The sequence below is a fragment of the Bison bison genome, unplaced genomic scaffold (assembly GCF_000754665.1).
Source record: "Bison bison bison isolate TAMUID 2011002044 unplaced genomic scaffold, Bison_UMD1.0 scf7180017864180, whole genome shotgun sequence".
Taxonomy (NCBI): Eukaryota; Metazoa; Chordata; class Mammalia; order Artiodactyla; family Bovidae; genus Bison; species Bison bison.
In genome coordinates, this window is record NW_011494752.1 from 13,661,898 (window position 1) to 13,676,052 (window position 14,155).

At 51.1% G+C, this 14,155-nt stretch overlaps 1 protein-coding gene across 1 annotated transcript in view; it reads left to right on the forward strand.

The window, feature by feature from the left end:
* MYH3 (myosin, heavy chain 3, skeletal muscle, embryonic) overlaps positions 1–14,155 on the forward strand; it is a 21,353-nt gene that overhangs the window by 4,448 nt on the left and 2,750 nt on the right. The window contains exons 7-36 of the mRNA XM_010843006.1: positions 973–1,007; positions 1,336–1,444; positions 2,020–2,112; positions 2,783–2,846; positions 2,926–3,024; positions 3,779–3,882; positions 3,975–4,113; positions 4,501–4,619; positions 4,710–4,859; positions 5,375–5,545; positions 5,644–5,950; positions 6,058–6,128; positions 6,675–6,762; positions 6,847–6,964; positions 7,555–7,678; positions 7,767–7,903; positions 7,988–8,243; positions 8,562–8,804; positions 8,887–9,063; positions 9,171–9,316; positions 9,396–9,486; positions 9,851–10,240; positions 10,328–10,454; positions 10,859–10,977; positions 11,141–11,337; positions 11,673–11,856; positions 12,433–12,598; positions 12,861–12,985; positions 13,459–13,767; positions 13,884–14,095. Coding sequence (XP_010841308.1) covers positions 973–1,007; positions 1,336–1,444; positions 2,020–2,112; positions 2,783–2,846; positions 2,926–3,024; positions 3,779–3,882; positions 3,975–4,113; positions 4,501–4,619; positions 4,710–4,859; positions 5,375–5,545; positions 5,644–5,950; positions 6,058–6,128; positions 6,675–6,762; positions 6,847–6,964; positions 7,555–7,678; positions 7,767–7,903; positions 7,988–8,243; positions 8,562–8,804; positions 8,887–9,063; positions 9,171–9,316; positions 9,396–9,486; positions 9,851–10,240; positions 10,328–10,454; positions 10,859–10,977; positions 11,141–11,337; positions 11,673–11,856; positions 12,433–12,598; positions 12,861–12,985; positions 13,459–13,767; positions 13,884–14,095 — 4,670 coding nt within the window. The remainder of the gene's footprint in view (positions 1–972; positions 1,008–1,335; positions 1,445–2,019; positions 2,113–2,782; positions 2,847–2,925; positions 3,025–3,778; positions 3,883–3,974; positions 4,114–4,500; positions 4,620–4,709; positions 4,860–5,374; positions 5,546–5,643; positions 5,951–6,057; positions 6,129–6,674; positions 6,763–6,846; positions 6,965–7,554; positions 7,679–7,766; positions 7,904–7,987; positions 8,244–8,561; positions 8,805–8,886; positions 9,064–9,170; positions 9,317–9,395; positions 9,487–9,850; positions 10,241–10,327; positions 10,455–10,858; positions 10,978–11,140; positions 11,338–11,672; positions 11,857–12,432; positions 12,599–12,860; positions 12,986–13,458; positions 13,768–13,883; positions 14,096–14,155) is intronic.

A 14,155-nucleotide genomic window follows, 5' to 3' on the forward strand; every position in this document is an offset into this window, starting at 1 on the left:
GCTCACAGGTAGGTCTCCAAGGAGGAAGCCTGAGAGACGGGCAGGGCTCAGGGAGGCTGCAGGTCTGGAATCAGCTGCCTCTCCAGTGTGCAGCCTCCACACAACTGGCTGGAGGTGCTTAAAAAAAAGGAAGCCAGAGATTTTAGGGCCTTGCAGGCCTGGGTGAGAAGCTTGGATTTAATGCAAGCATGAGTTACCTCATGTGAAACTGACGTTTTTGTGGGCCCAAAACAAAGACTGATAGTTTCAAATGGTTCAACCTAATATGATGGGCAGCCAGTGGCTGGCTGTAAGCAGGGGCTTAACCTCTTTGATCCATATTCTCATGGAGGAGTCTCTTTGAGCTCCCATGTACGACAAAACAGAGTCATTGTGCAGTGAACTCTGACTGTTGGAGACATGGAGAACTGGGAAGCTCTTTTTATTTTTATTAAAAATTTTTGATTGAAATATAATTGATTTGCAATGTTGTATTAACTTCTTGTTTACAGCAGTGATTCAGATATATATATATATATATTCAGATTTTTTCCCACTATGGCTTATTATAAGATATTGAATACAGTTCCCTGTGTTGTACAGTAGGACCTTATTTATTTTATATATGGTAGTTTGTATCTGGTAATCCCCAAATCCCAGTTTACTCCTCCCTCACCCCTTTCCCCTTCGGTAACCATAGGTTTGTTTTCTATGTGAGTCTGTTTCTAGTTTCTAACTAAGTTCAATCGTATCATATAACCACACGTAAGTGATATATGGTATTTGCCTTTCTGTCTGACTTACTTCAGTTAGTATGGTAATTTTTAGCTCATTCATGTTGCTGCAAATGGCATTATTTCATTCCTTTTTATGGCCAAGTAATATTCCATTGTGTGTATGTACCACATCTTCTTAATCCACTCCTCTGTAGATGGATATTTAGGTTGAGAAAGTTCCTTTTATAATACCATCAACCCTATTTTATTTTTCCCTTTGGCAGATCGTGAAAACCAGTCTATTCTGATCACGTAAGTATCCAAGGTGTAGAGCGTTCTCACAGCTCTGGCTCTTTGTCCCCAGTGCAGAAGGGGAAGACGCCACTTGCTTTGTTCTATTAGTGAGAAAGTACAGAGGACAAAGTCTGTGATGCAAAGATGCATGGGGGACAGGCCAGAAGGCGTGTGAGGCCTCAAGAAGCTGGGGTTCCCCGTCCAGGGTGTTCAGTGGTGCCGGTCTCCCAGGGCCCTTGTCTCTCCGAATGGGCTCCTCTTTGTTGGGAATCTCATATCTGATGTGGCTCAGGAGGCTGTTTATAGTCACAGGACTCTTTTCCTCCTCCTCTCTCTTTCGATCTAGTGGAGAATCCGGGGCAGGAAAGACTGTGAACACCAAAAGGGTCATCCAGTACTTTGCAACAATTGCAGCAACTGGAGACCTTGCCAAGAAGAAGGACTCCAAGATGAGGGTAAGAAGAGGAGGCAGGCTGGCTCTGCTTCTACTGCCAACCCTTGTCTTAACTTCAGAGTAAGGAGGCACAGCGCATGTGTGGGGTGGGAGGTGCCCATCTCCTCAGGGAAGGAGTGCTGGCAGGGTTGGAAATCGCACAGGACAGCCGGCTCTCCTAGACGATCCAGCGCATTGGTGATCTCACAGGACCAGATCCGGCGATTGCCAAGAAAACGAGCTCTAAGGCTCCGCTGAAGAAAGTCAATCTGACATACACCAGAGTCACACACACCACCCAGGGAGAACTGTCGCATCCACTTGCCTTTCAAAATGAATATATCACAGCAATATGGTGTGAACACAGGTGGCCTCACCACCTGGAGAATGAAGGAACTGAAGGGTTAAATGAGGTTCATGTCAAGATACCCAACCAGAGCCAAACGCGACTTGGCAACAGGGCTCTGAGTGAGGTGCTGATGATGTGGTTGGGCCCTAGGTTGGAAAGCAGGGAGCAGGGGAGGGACCAACTGGGCAGGAGGGGCATCGGAGCTCACCCTCACACGGGGCTCTTCCTGCCCTGACTCCCTGCTCCAGGGGACACTGGAAGACCAGATCATCAGCGCCAACCCACTGCTGGAGGCCTTCGGGAATGCCAAGACCGTGAGGAACGACAACTCGTCCCGCTTTGTGAGTCTGTGCTGGGTCAAGCTGGGGTGTCCTCCAAGGCCAGCGAGGAGGCACGATCCCTGCTTCCAGGAACCTGCAGTCCCGGGGGTGGATAATGAAAGGAGGAGGAAACAAGTCTACAGAACAGTCTGACAGTTCCCTAGTAAATGGGACAGTAAAGGGGGCCGGGTCTCCTTTAGACAGGGCCAGCAGGGGAGCCCTCCTGGGGGGCTCTGACCTGTGAACCCGAGATCCACAGGGTGAGGTGGGACACAGTTCAGAGGCAGGGAGAGGACTGGTGGAGTCAAGGGATCTCCAGGGGGTCTGAGTGGCTGGAGTAAGGCAGGCTCTGCGAGATGAGGTGGGGAAGTGAGGAGGGGCAGTGGGAAGGGACCTGGAGCCTGGGAGCATGCAGCCCAGGAGAAGGGTCTGGTTTCATTCCAGAAGTCAGGATCCTGTTAGAGGGAAGTGATATGGTTTGATTTGCATCTTGAACAGAATATGACTCTGCTGACTGGGGTGGCATGTGGATGCAGTGTGGAACAAGGGGATGGAGGAAGGCACAACAAAGCAGGGAGAGAGGCGACAAGGACACTTAACTGCAAGTTCCTGCGGAAAAAGGCTCTGTTGCACTCCCCAGGTGGGTAGGAACAATCTGGAGTCAGGTTACTTGGTCTCCCTTCCCCGACAGGGCAAGTTCATCCGCATCCATTTTGGTACCACGGGAAAGCTGGCCTCTGCAGATATTGAAACATGTAAGTAGATTCCTAGAATCAGATGTTTTGGGACATTGGGGCAACAGTTTGGAAGACATTCCTGTGTTTGCGTTCCTAGATCTGCTGGAAAAGTCAAGAGTGACCTTCCAGCTGAAGGCTGAGAGAAGCTACCACATCTTCTACCAGATTCTTTCCAATAAGAAGCCCGAGCTCATAGGTGAGGATGCCCCCAGAGGGTCTGGTCTGGGGCCTGTCAGCTCTTAGGTGAGTGGACTGAAGAGAGTTGTGCCTACTCGCAGAAGAAATTTGTTTTAGAAATAGGGTGTGGCTGTTTTGACAGTGATGTGCCAATTTGAGAAATGCAATCCAATGGACAGAAAAAGAATGAGGCACAATTGCCTTCAGCTCTGGTTCATGGAAACTGGCTGAACGACTTAGCGTTTAGTGGTCCTCTGATGCCCCCTTGTGGTCAGCCACAAAACCAATCTTCCACCAAATGCTGTGAGGCCGGCGCCAAGTCAGAGGAACCGCCAGCTGGTGGATGTCCACCCCGCTTTTCATTTGGCACCTAACAGGGGCTCTGTGCCCTTCTCTGCTCTCTGGCTATGTCTGCTCAGCATTCTGGGCCCAATCCTGGAAACAGGCTGCAGCTTTCAACAGATTTTGGAAAAGACGACGATTCTACCAAACCATCTGGGCTTTCTTCCAGTGGCTCTCTGTGTCCTGGCCTACACTCAGCCTGTTTTCCTGATTAATCTTTCCCAACCGACATGGATCTGTGCTGTCTGCACACAAAGCAAAAGGGTTTAAAGGTTCTCTCTGGGGGTTGTACCCTGTGTGGCCGGGGTGGGTGCAGAGTCTTCCCTGGACTTTATATTCAGCCACAGAGTGAGTATGAGAGGCTGTTTAGCCCCAGGTGGGGGTGTTTCCTTTGCATCCATGTGACCCCCTCTAACTGGTCATCATTGCAGAGCTGCTGCTCATCACAACCAACCCTTATGATTACCCCTTCATCAGCCAGGGCGAGATCCTGGTGGCCAGCATTGACGATGCTGAGGAGCTGCTGGCCACGGATGTAAGTAGATCAGGGAGAAGGATGTGTGTGTGGCGGGGGCTCCTGCTCCATCACTGACATCAGCCGGCTGACACGTTCTCCTGCAATGCCAGAGCGCCATTGACATCCTGGGCTTCACCCCCGAGGAGAAGTCTGGGCTCTACAAGCTGACAGGTGCCGTGATGCACTATGGAAATATGAAGTTCAAGCAGAAGCAGCGGGAGGAGCAGGCAGAACCGGACGGCACAGAAGGTACCCCATCACCCACTGGGGCGTGCGCTAGAGCTGGGGGCCTCCCTTGAAAGTGATCAATCCTCCTTCCCCTGGAGAGATGAACCTCTGTGGGGGTCAGATGCTGACAGGTTACTGCCCTGTCTGCTGAGTCACTCGAGTGGTCCTGCTTCAGACACGGTGAGGAGTGACCAGGGTTTTGTGGAACCCAGTGCTGCCTTTTCACAAAGCCCGTTATATTCTCTGAGTGACTTAGCGCCCACAGGTGAGCGGTTTAGAGACATGTAATGCAAACACATGGAGACAAGCTGAGCTGAGCCTTGAAACATCTGGAGGATTTTCAGAGGGGTTCTTTGGCTTTGCCAGTTATCTGGGGTTTCCCTTGTAACTGGCCTTCTTTCCTGCCAGTGGCTGACAAGACAGCCTATCTGATGGGCCTGAATTCTTCGGACCTCCTGAAAGCTTTATGCTTCCCCAGAGTAAAAGTTGGGAATGAGTATGTTACCAAGGGCCAGACCGTTGATCAGGTAAGTGACTGCCAGGAGGCTGGGAAGGGATGCAGGCACCCGATGGCTACTGCCCACAGACGCAACACAGGTGCTGACCCCCCGACACAGGTGCACCATGCTGTGAACGCCCTCTCCAAATCCGTCTACGAGAAGTTGTTCCTGTGGATGGTCACCCGCATCAACCAGCAGCTGGACACCAAGCTGCCGAGACAGCACTTCATTGGCGTCCTGGACATCGCAGGCTTTGAGATCTTCGAGGTTTGCGTTCTCAATATTCAGGTGTCTTTATGTGAGGGGCTGGTTCTCAGGATCACAGGCAAGATGTCCAGGCAGCCACTTGTCACCCCATATCACATCTGGGAGGAGCACTAGATGGAGGGTGGGTCAGGTAGAAGCATGTACACCCATTAGAGCATGTTGTCAATGTCTACCAGCTATAAGACTTGCAGGTGAATAAAAGATGAGCTTGTAGTTTGTAGATTATGACGAGAAGTATGTAAGTACTCAGAAGACCAACTATAGATAAGACAAACCGTGGTCAGGGTCCAGGAGAGGCCCAGGCCATGGACTTAGGAGACGGAGAGGTATCTTCTAGCTTGAGTTCCGGAGAAAACGTGATGTGAGCTGAGCCCAAGAATGTGACCACACCTGAAAGCCTAGCTGAGCTACTCCCAAGACAAGGAGAAACAAGGAGGAGAAAGAAGAAGGTTGGTGCGTCTTTGACTTTGAAAGCAGTCTAACCTTCCGTGTGGACGTTATGTTTTTAATGTTAGTATAACAGCCTGGAGCAGCTGTGCATCAACTTCACCAACGAGAAACTGCAACAGTTTTTCAACCACCACATGTTCGTGCTGGAGCAGGAGGAGTACAAGAAGGAAGGCATCGAGTGGACGTTCATCGACTTCGGGATGGACCTGGCCGCCTGCATCGAGCTCATCGAGAAGGTACCTGCCATGTGTGCTTGGTAACCGCCCTCACAGGCCTGGTGCTTGTCACGGCAGCTCACACCCACTCACCCCGTGTGCACTCTGCCTTGGTCCAGCCTATGGGCATCTTCTCCATCCTGGAAGAGGAGTGCATGTTCCCCAAGGCCACGGACACCTCCTTCAAGAACAAGCTGTATGACCAGCACCTGGGCAAGTCTGCCAACTTCCAGAAGCCCAAGGTGGTCAAGGGCAGAGCCGAGGCCCACTTCTCCCTGATTCACTACGCGGGCACCGTGGACTACAGTGTCTCGGGCTGGCTGGAGAAGAACAAGGACCCCCTGAACGAGACGGTGGTCGGGCTGTACCAGAAGTCCTCCAACAGGCTCCTGGCACACCTCTACGCCACCTTCACCACCGCGGACGGTAACAGACTCCCAGGCTGCCTCGAATCCACCCTTCTCCCCCAACTCAGCCCACAAAGGAAACAGCTCTGGAGGCCTGCTAACACCACACACCATCTTTTCTTTCAGCTGACAGCGGAAAGAAGAAAGTTGCCAAGAAAAAGGGTTCTTCCTTCCAAACCGTCTCTGCCCTTTTCAGGGTAAGAAAGATAGAATTTATTTGCTTGTAATTGGCTTAAGTCATCTCAAAATGAGCAACGTAGAGATGCTGAACTTGCTTTATTCAAGAAGAGTGATGTGATCTTAATCTGCTTCCTGTCACTTAGGACAGTGGTGGTATATGCAGATAAGTGCTAACAACTGGAGGACCAGAATTTAACCCCCATCTTACACGCAACCGGCCGGGTTGCCTGGGAGGCCAGTCCTCAGCGTGAACTTTCTGACTTGCCTGAAGGACACAGGCAGTAGCGTCTCAGGCGCCCAGTGGAGCCGGATAGCTCCCCCGAGTTAACTCAGCAGGCGTCCTGTACTTGGCTAGTCTCTGGCTCACTGTGAAGCAAAAGACTGTCATATCATATCTATACTTCTTGCCAAATGGACTATTGAAAGACCTTTTGAAAAGAATTAAATAAGACCTTTATTAGAATTCACAAGAAGTGTAAAATATCTTTTTTTGTTACACTGTATCTCTGTGTTTGTAAAAGCCTACAGTCTGCTCACTGTCAAATTGAATCTTTCTCTTTTAGGAAAACCTGAACAAGTTGATGTCAAATTTAAGAACAACACACCCTCACTTTGTGCGCTGTATAATTCCCAACGAGACCAAAACCCCAGGTAAGATGCCCGCTGGTCTGGAGGCGGCACTCGGGTCGGGTTTTAGGAGAGTCTGTGCGAAGCTGACGTTGCTTCTCTTCTCAGGCGCCATGGAGCACAGCCTGGTCCTGCACCAGCTGCGCTGTAATGGGGTGCTGGAGGGCATCCGCATCTGCAGGAAGGGCTTCCCCAACAGGATCCTCTACGGGGACTTCAAACAGAGGTGCGTGGTAAGAGAGCTTCCCCAGCGGCTCAGCGGTCAAGAACCTGCCTGCCCGTGCTGGAGACCCGGGTTTGATCCCTGGGTCAGGAAGATCCCCTGGAGAAGGGCATGGCAACCCACTCCAGTATTCTTGCCTGGAGAGTTCCATGGACAGAGGAGCCTGGCAGGCTGCAATCTGTGGTGTTGCAAAGAGTTGGACATGACTTAGCAACTGAACATGCATATGTAATAGAAATGTTCCATTTGTTTCTTGAGGAGGTGTGTAAATGCTGGAATTTGAGAGGGAAAAACACTGAACAGCTGTGGACTCCACGTAAAACGATTTAACCACCATCTGGTCAAGGTACACATGCTTCTTTCTGCCACACTTTCTCAGGGCCTTCTCCGATACACCACATGGCAGAAAAGGATGTGGCAAAGAAGAGTCGGGAGGCCTAGATTTCAGGCCACTGTTTGGCCTGTGACCAATGGCGAGTTTCCTTCCTGCTCAGGACCTCGGCCTTCTTGCCTCTTGGAAGAGAGGCCTGAGCTGATTTCCAAAGTTCACATCTTTGCTAATAGCCTATGACGTTTCTGTGTCCACACGGCAGATACCGAGTGCTTAATGCCAGTGCCATCCCCGAGGGGCAGTTCATCGACAGTAAGAAGGCGTGTGAAAAGCTGCTGGCATCCATTGACATCGACCACACTCAGTACAAGTTTGGACACACCAAGGTACTGTGTCAGCTCCAACAGACACTGGCCTGAGGTCCCTGACAGACCCCTCCAGAAAACTGACCCAGGGCATCCGTCTTCCCTCAAGGTGTTCTTCAAGGCTGGCTTGCTGGGAACCCTGGAGGAAATGAGGGATGACCGCCTGGCCAAGCTGATCACCCGGACGCAGGCCGTGTGCAGAGGGTTCCTCATGCGTGTGGAATTCCAGAAGATGGTGCAGAGAAGGTCGAGCGGGGTGTGTGCTCAGATCTGAGCTCTTTGGGAGAAGTGGGGAGTCTCTCTTAGAAATAACTGATGTTTTGTTTTCAGGGAGTCCATCTTCTGCATCCAGTACAACATCCGAGCCTTCATGAACGTCAAGCACTGGCCTTGGATGAAACTCTTTTTCAAAATCAAGCCCCTTCTCAAGAGTGCAGAGACGGAGAAGGAGATGGCCACCATGAAGGAAGAGTTCCAGAAAACCAAGGATGAACTGGCCAAGTCAGAGGCCAAAAGGAAGGAACTGGAAGAAAAACTGGTGACTCTAGTACAAGAGAAGAACGACCTGCAGCTGCAAGTACAAGCTGTATGTGTCTAGGAATTTAAATTTTTTACTCCTAGATTTGATTATCTAGGAAAACTGGATTTTAGGTGGGATTTTTGCTTTTTACTGGGTATGTTTCATAAAGGATTCCATTTATAACAAAATACTTTGTAATTGTTCAGTTGCTGAGTTGTGTCTGACTCTCTGTGACCCCATGGAATGCAACATGCCAGGCTCCTCTGTCCTTTACTATCTCCTGGAGTTTGTTCAAATTCACTCATTCAACAAAATACTGGAATGTCACAGACTTTACCTTTAAACCATTAAAGGAAATCATGATTCTTTTTTTTTTTTTTAAAGGAAAGTGAAAACCTGTTGGATGCAGAGGAAAGATGTGATCAGCTGATCAAAGCCAAGTTCCAGCTGGAGGCTAAGATCAAGGAAGTGACAGAGAGAGCTGAGGATGAGGAAGAGATGAATGCTGAGCTGACGGCCAAGAAGAGGAAACTGGAGGACGAATGTTCAGAACTGAAGAAAGACATAGATGACCTTGAGCTGACACTGGCCAAGGTTGAGAAGGAGAAACACGCCACAGAGAATAAGGTACACCCTGGTCTTTCCACTGCTATGGTCAGTACAAACCCAATTTGATCTTTTCTTATAATTGCTTGTGGCATCTTCTTAGGTTAAGAACCTCACTGAAGAACTTGCTGGGTTGGATGAAACCATTGCAAAGTTAACCAGAGAGAAGAAGGCCCTCCAGGAGGCCCACCAGCAGACCCTGGATGACCTGCAGGCAGAAGAGGACAAAGTCAATTCTTTGAGCAAAATCAAGAGCAAATTGGAACAGCAGGTGGATGATGTGAGTGAAGGATGCCAGTTGGGAGGCCTGGGTTGGGGCAGGAAGAGCCCCTGGGACACCCATGGTGCAAAGCATTTTTTCTTAAAAGGAGATGGTGCCTTTTGCAGCTGGAAAGCTCCCTGGAACAAGAAAAGAAGCTCCGTGTAGACCTGGAAAGGAACAAAAGGAAGTTGGAGGGAGACCTGAAGCTCGCCCAGGAGTCCATCCTGGATCTGGAGAACGACAAGCAGCAGCTGGATGAGCGGCTCAAGAAGTAAGCCCTGACACCGCTGTGCTGGGGTTTCCAGTGCCTGGGTGTCTGGTCCTCACATGTTCTGCATTTCCCTTCACAGGAAAGATTTTGAGTACTGTCAACTGCAAAGCAAAGTGGAAGATGAGCAGACTCTGGGCCTGCAGTTTCAGAAGAAAATCAAAGAGCTACAGGTAGGGGGCGCTTGGGACTTTGCTTTCACACTCTATCACACACGGTGAGCCGGAGTGTCTGCTGTGCGTTATCAGAGCAAGGGGCAGGACCATGGGCCTCGTCTGTCCAGGCCGACAGTATCAATGAACAGTTTTTCTACAATTTAAACAAAATACGTAATTGAAGTATTTCATATCAACCCGTAGTCAGAGTGGAGGATACTCATTATCAGCCGCTGCAGGAAAGGCTCATGTCAGGGGAAACTCGCAGTGTTGGTATTGCTCTGGGAGCAGCCCAAGACTTGGTTGGTCTAATGGGAGGGGAAACTAGCCTGTTCTTGACACTGGGAGTCAGGATTCTCCCGGGGATGGCCTGCCCGCACAGGCCCGAATCGAGGAGCTGGAAGAAGAGATCGAGGCCGAGAGGGCGACCCGCGCCAAGACGGAGAAGCAGCGCAGCGACTACGCCCGGGAGCTGGAGGAGCTGAGCGAGCGACTGGAGGAGGCAGGGGGCGTCACGTCCACCCAGATCGAGCTGAACAAGAAGCGGGAGGCCGAGTTCCAGAAGATGCGCAGGGACCTGGAGGAGGCTACCCTGCAGCATGAGGCCACGGCGGCCGCTCTTCGCAAGAAGCATGCGGACAGCGTGGCCGAGCTGGGGGAGCAGATCGACAACCTGCAGAGGGTCAAGCAGAAGCTGGAGAAGGAGAAGAGCGAGTTCAAGCTGGAACTCGACGACCTGGGCAGCAACGTGGAGAGCGTGTCCAAGTCTAAGGTTCGGGGGTGGGAGGCGGGGGGCTCCCACCATTGGCCCTCCACACCTGAGCACTGACTGAGCTCTCTCCCCTTCCTTACCCTGCAGGCAAATCTGGAGAAGATCTGCCGCACCCTGGAGGACCAGTTAAGCGAGGCCCGGGGCAAGAACGAGGAGATTCAGAGGAGCCTGAGCGAGCTGAGTACCCAGAAGTCCCGGCTGCAAACAGAGGCTGGTGAGCGCCGGGAAACGGGAGGGGCGGTGCCTCCCGGACACCCACCGGGGACAGCAGGTCAAAACCAAAGGCAGAATTTGTTTGGGGAGGACTTCTAGGGAAGCAGATTTTTGGGAGAGAGGCAATCAGAATAATCTACAAAAGGCCATTCAGAGTGCCCTGGAGGAGGTGAGCACTGAGAGTCCAGTAAGGAGAGAGGAGTGAGGAGGGGCTCGGAACACCCCCTGCTCCCCGAACACCCTCGAGACCCTTAACAGCAGCATCTCACCAGGTGTGTGCTCAGCTTCCTTGTCATGGACACGTGCCTTCACCCCCAGATCTCAGCACAGTGCCTTACACACAGCAGGAATGTATGAGTGAATGAATAGACAGATAAAATAAAAATATTTGCCTTCTGGACACAGGTGAGCTGAGTCGTCAGTTGGAGGAAAAGGAGAGCACAGTATCGCAGCTTTCCAGAAGCAAGCAAGCATTTACCCAGCAAATAGAAGAGCTCAAGAGGCAGTTAGAGGAAGAGAGCAAGGTACATAGCTGAGGGAATGCTCCCTGATCTATCTACGAACCACCTACAGAAACAAGACAACTTTATTCATAGGTGATGACAGCGGGAACACATCTGGACTGCATCACGCACACAGCCTGAAACATTCATGCATTGGGCCTCTCCTCTCTCCTGACTTCTGCAGGCCAAGAGCGCGCTGGCCCACGCCCTGCAGTCAGCCCGCCACGACTGTGACCTGCTGCGGGAACAGTACGAGGAGGAGCAGGAAGCCAAGGCCGAGCTGCAGAGGGCGCTGTCTAAGGCCAACAGCGAGGTGGCCCAGTGGAGGACCAAGTACGAGACAGACGCCATCCAGCGCACGGAGGAGCTGGAGGAGGCCAAGTATGCAACTCTGTCTTCAGAAGAACTAGCACTTCTAAATGATCAAATGACAGAGGGCACTGACAGCACTGGTCGAGAGTGAATGTTACCGTCTTTTAAGGCAGTTCTGTGCCAGCAGAGGACTTGTGTGAGCACATTTCATTGAGACAAACGACTGTGATCTTGGTTAGAGGCAGGCAGGCTACTGATCACTGATTTTTAGCAGACGGAGGTTCTCCTGGGCTTATGAAAGGAAAGCTGTTTGAATCACATAGGTTAGTGATTCCAGTTAGATGAATAGTGATGTTCAAGAAGGACTGGAGCTTAAACAGCATCTGCTTCTCATTTGTTTTAAGGAAAAAGCTGGCTCAGCGCCTCCAGGATTCCGAGGAGCAGGTGGAGGCGGTGAACGCGAAGTGCGCGTCCCTGGAGAAGACCAAGCAGAGGCTGCAAGCAGAGGTGGAGGACCTGATGGTCGATGTGGACAGAGCCAACTCCCTGGCTGCCGCCCTGGACAAGAAGCAGAGGAATTTTGACAAGGTGCGGGGTGGGCACAGGAGGTGGGGCCCCAGTCCTGACTGCCCCAGGAGCAGTGAGACCTGGGGCGAGCCCCCTAAACCAAAGGAGCGTGGGATGCAGGTGGGGGTCCCCTTCAAACACTTCAGTGGAGACAAGCTACCTCCTCCAGTGTCATCCACCCCCAAGCATTCTTGATCCCCAACATGGCTGGTCTGTCTGGGTGGCTGATGTGGAAATCTAATTCGGGTCCTAGTGGGAGGGTTTCTGGCAAGTATGACAAGTATGGTTGATTTGAACCGAGGTTTTAATGAAATATTTAGAAGTGCAGGGCCATTTTCGTAGTGGGAAAAGGGAAGTAGGCCCAGCTAATTCCTTCCCAAAGGGTCCACTTGCTTTTTGGAGATGGCAGTTGTTACTGACCAGTGACTGATCTTGAATTGATTTATGGAATGAAATCTTGGTTAGTCAACAGTCAGGAAAAAGCAACACAGCCAAGGGGGCCCTGATTCTCAGAGTGTTCACACTCATGGGGGTCCTGAGATAGAAGCTGGAGGTGAGGGGTCATGGACAGAGGTGCCTTTCTCCCTGGCACTGCAGGTGCTCGCTGAGTGGAAAACCAAGTGTGAGGAGAGCCAGGCGGAGCTGGAGGCATCTCTGAAGGAGTCCCGCTCCTTGAGCACCGAGCTCTTCAAACTGAAAAATGCCTATGAAGAAGCCTTAGATCAACTTGAAACTGTGAAACGAGAAAATAAGAATTTGGAGCGTAAGCAGTTTGTCTAAAATCCCCCTTCACACTATCGCCAGAGTGTGAGGCTGCAGGAGTGTGACTTCAGGACCCAATCTCATCTGCGTGTCTGTTACCACACCCAAGGGCTTGTTTCCGAGCTTCTCTGTGTCCAGTATCTTATCTCCAGCAAGCAGCATCCTTAGAGCTTGATAAACTAGTTAAGAGCATCTGGCTAGTGCTTACTCTGCGTGGAAACCTGTGCGAAAGTTCAAGAGCAATCAAACTTCTCTCTTTGCAGAGGAGATAGCAGATCTCACGGAGCAAATCGCTGAAAGTGGTAAAACCATCCATGAACTGGAGAAATCAAGGAAACAGATTGAGCTGGAAAAGGCTGATATCCAGCTGGCTCTGGAGGAAGCAGAGGTGAGCAGAATGCCAGGGAGGCAGTAAGGGAGCAGACGCCGTGACTGTGGGGCTCCAGCCTGGCGCCACTCGGGGTCTCAGAGTCACAGTCCTCATGTTGGTTTTTTTCCTAGCAAACTATGTGGATGAATACCTGTGAATACCTGCGAATAATCTTGAAATTACTGGAGAAAATCACTGTGTTAAAATAGGTCTAAAATGAGATTTTACAAAAGGCTGAGATGAATTTAAAATATCTATAAAGTCTCTTAAGTGCCTAAGAAATATTGTTTCATAGTATAATAAAAACAAACTGCAGTGAAATATTTTATTTCTGCACTGAAGGTAAGTTAGGGATTTTTTTTTTAAAAGAGTTTTGAATATTGTTGAGTTAGTTACAAATATTCCATTGGAGTTTTCTTACCTCAGAGAGGAATGTAGCAGGCTCTGTCCCATCACTGGTACCATTTCTGTTTTGTTTTTGTTCTTCAAAGGCCGCCCTTGAACACGAAGAGGCCAAGATCCTCCGAATCCAGCTGGAACTGACACAAGTGAAATCAGAAATCGATAGAAAGATGGCCGAAAAAGATGAAGAGATCGAACAGCTGAAGAGGAACTACCAGAGAACAGTAGAGACGATGCAGAGTGCCCTGGACGCCGAGGTGCGGAGCCGGAATGAGGCCATCAGGATCAAGAAGAAGATGGAGGGGGACCTGAATGAAATCGAGATCCAGCTGAGCCATGCCAACCGCCAGGCCGCGGAGACCGTCAGACACCTCCGGAGTGTCCAGGGGCAGCTGAAGGTGTGTGGGCTCCCTCGTGGGGAACCTCTCCATCCTCAGACACGCACAGCTATGGGCTGGCCTCAGCATCCTCTGGCCTCAACTTCAAGCAGACGCTTCCATTACTGTCTGGCCAGGATACCCAGCTCCACCTGGATGATGCTCTCCGGGGCCAGGAGGACCTGAAGGAGCAGCTGGCGATCGTGGAGCGCAGAGCCAACCTGCTGCAGGCTGAGGTGGAGGAGCTGCGGGCCACCCTGGAGCAGACGGAGAGGAGCAGGAAGATCGCAGAGCAGGAGCTCCTGGATGCCAGTGAGCGCGTCCAGCTCCTGCACACCCAGGTGAGCGGAGGGGAGGCGGGGCAGGGTCCTGGCCTTGGACGTGCCACGTGGTAACCCTGCTCCTCCCG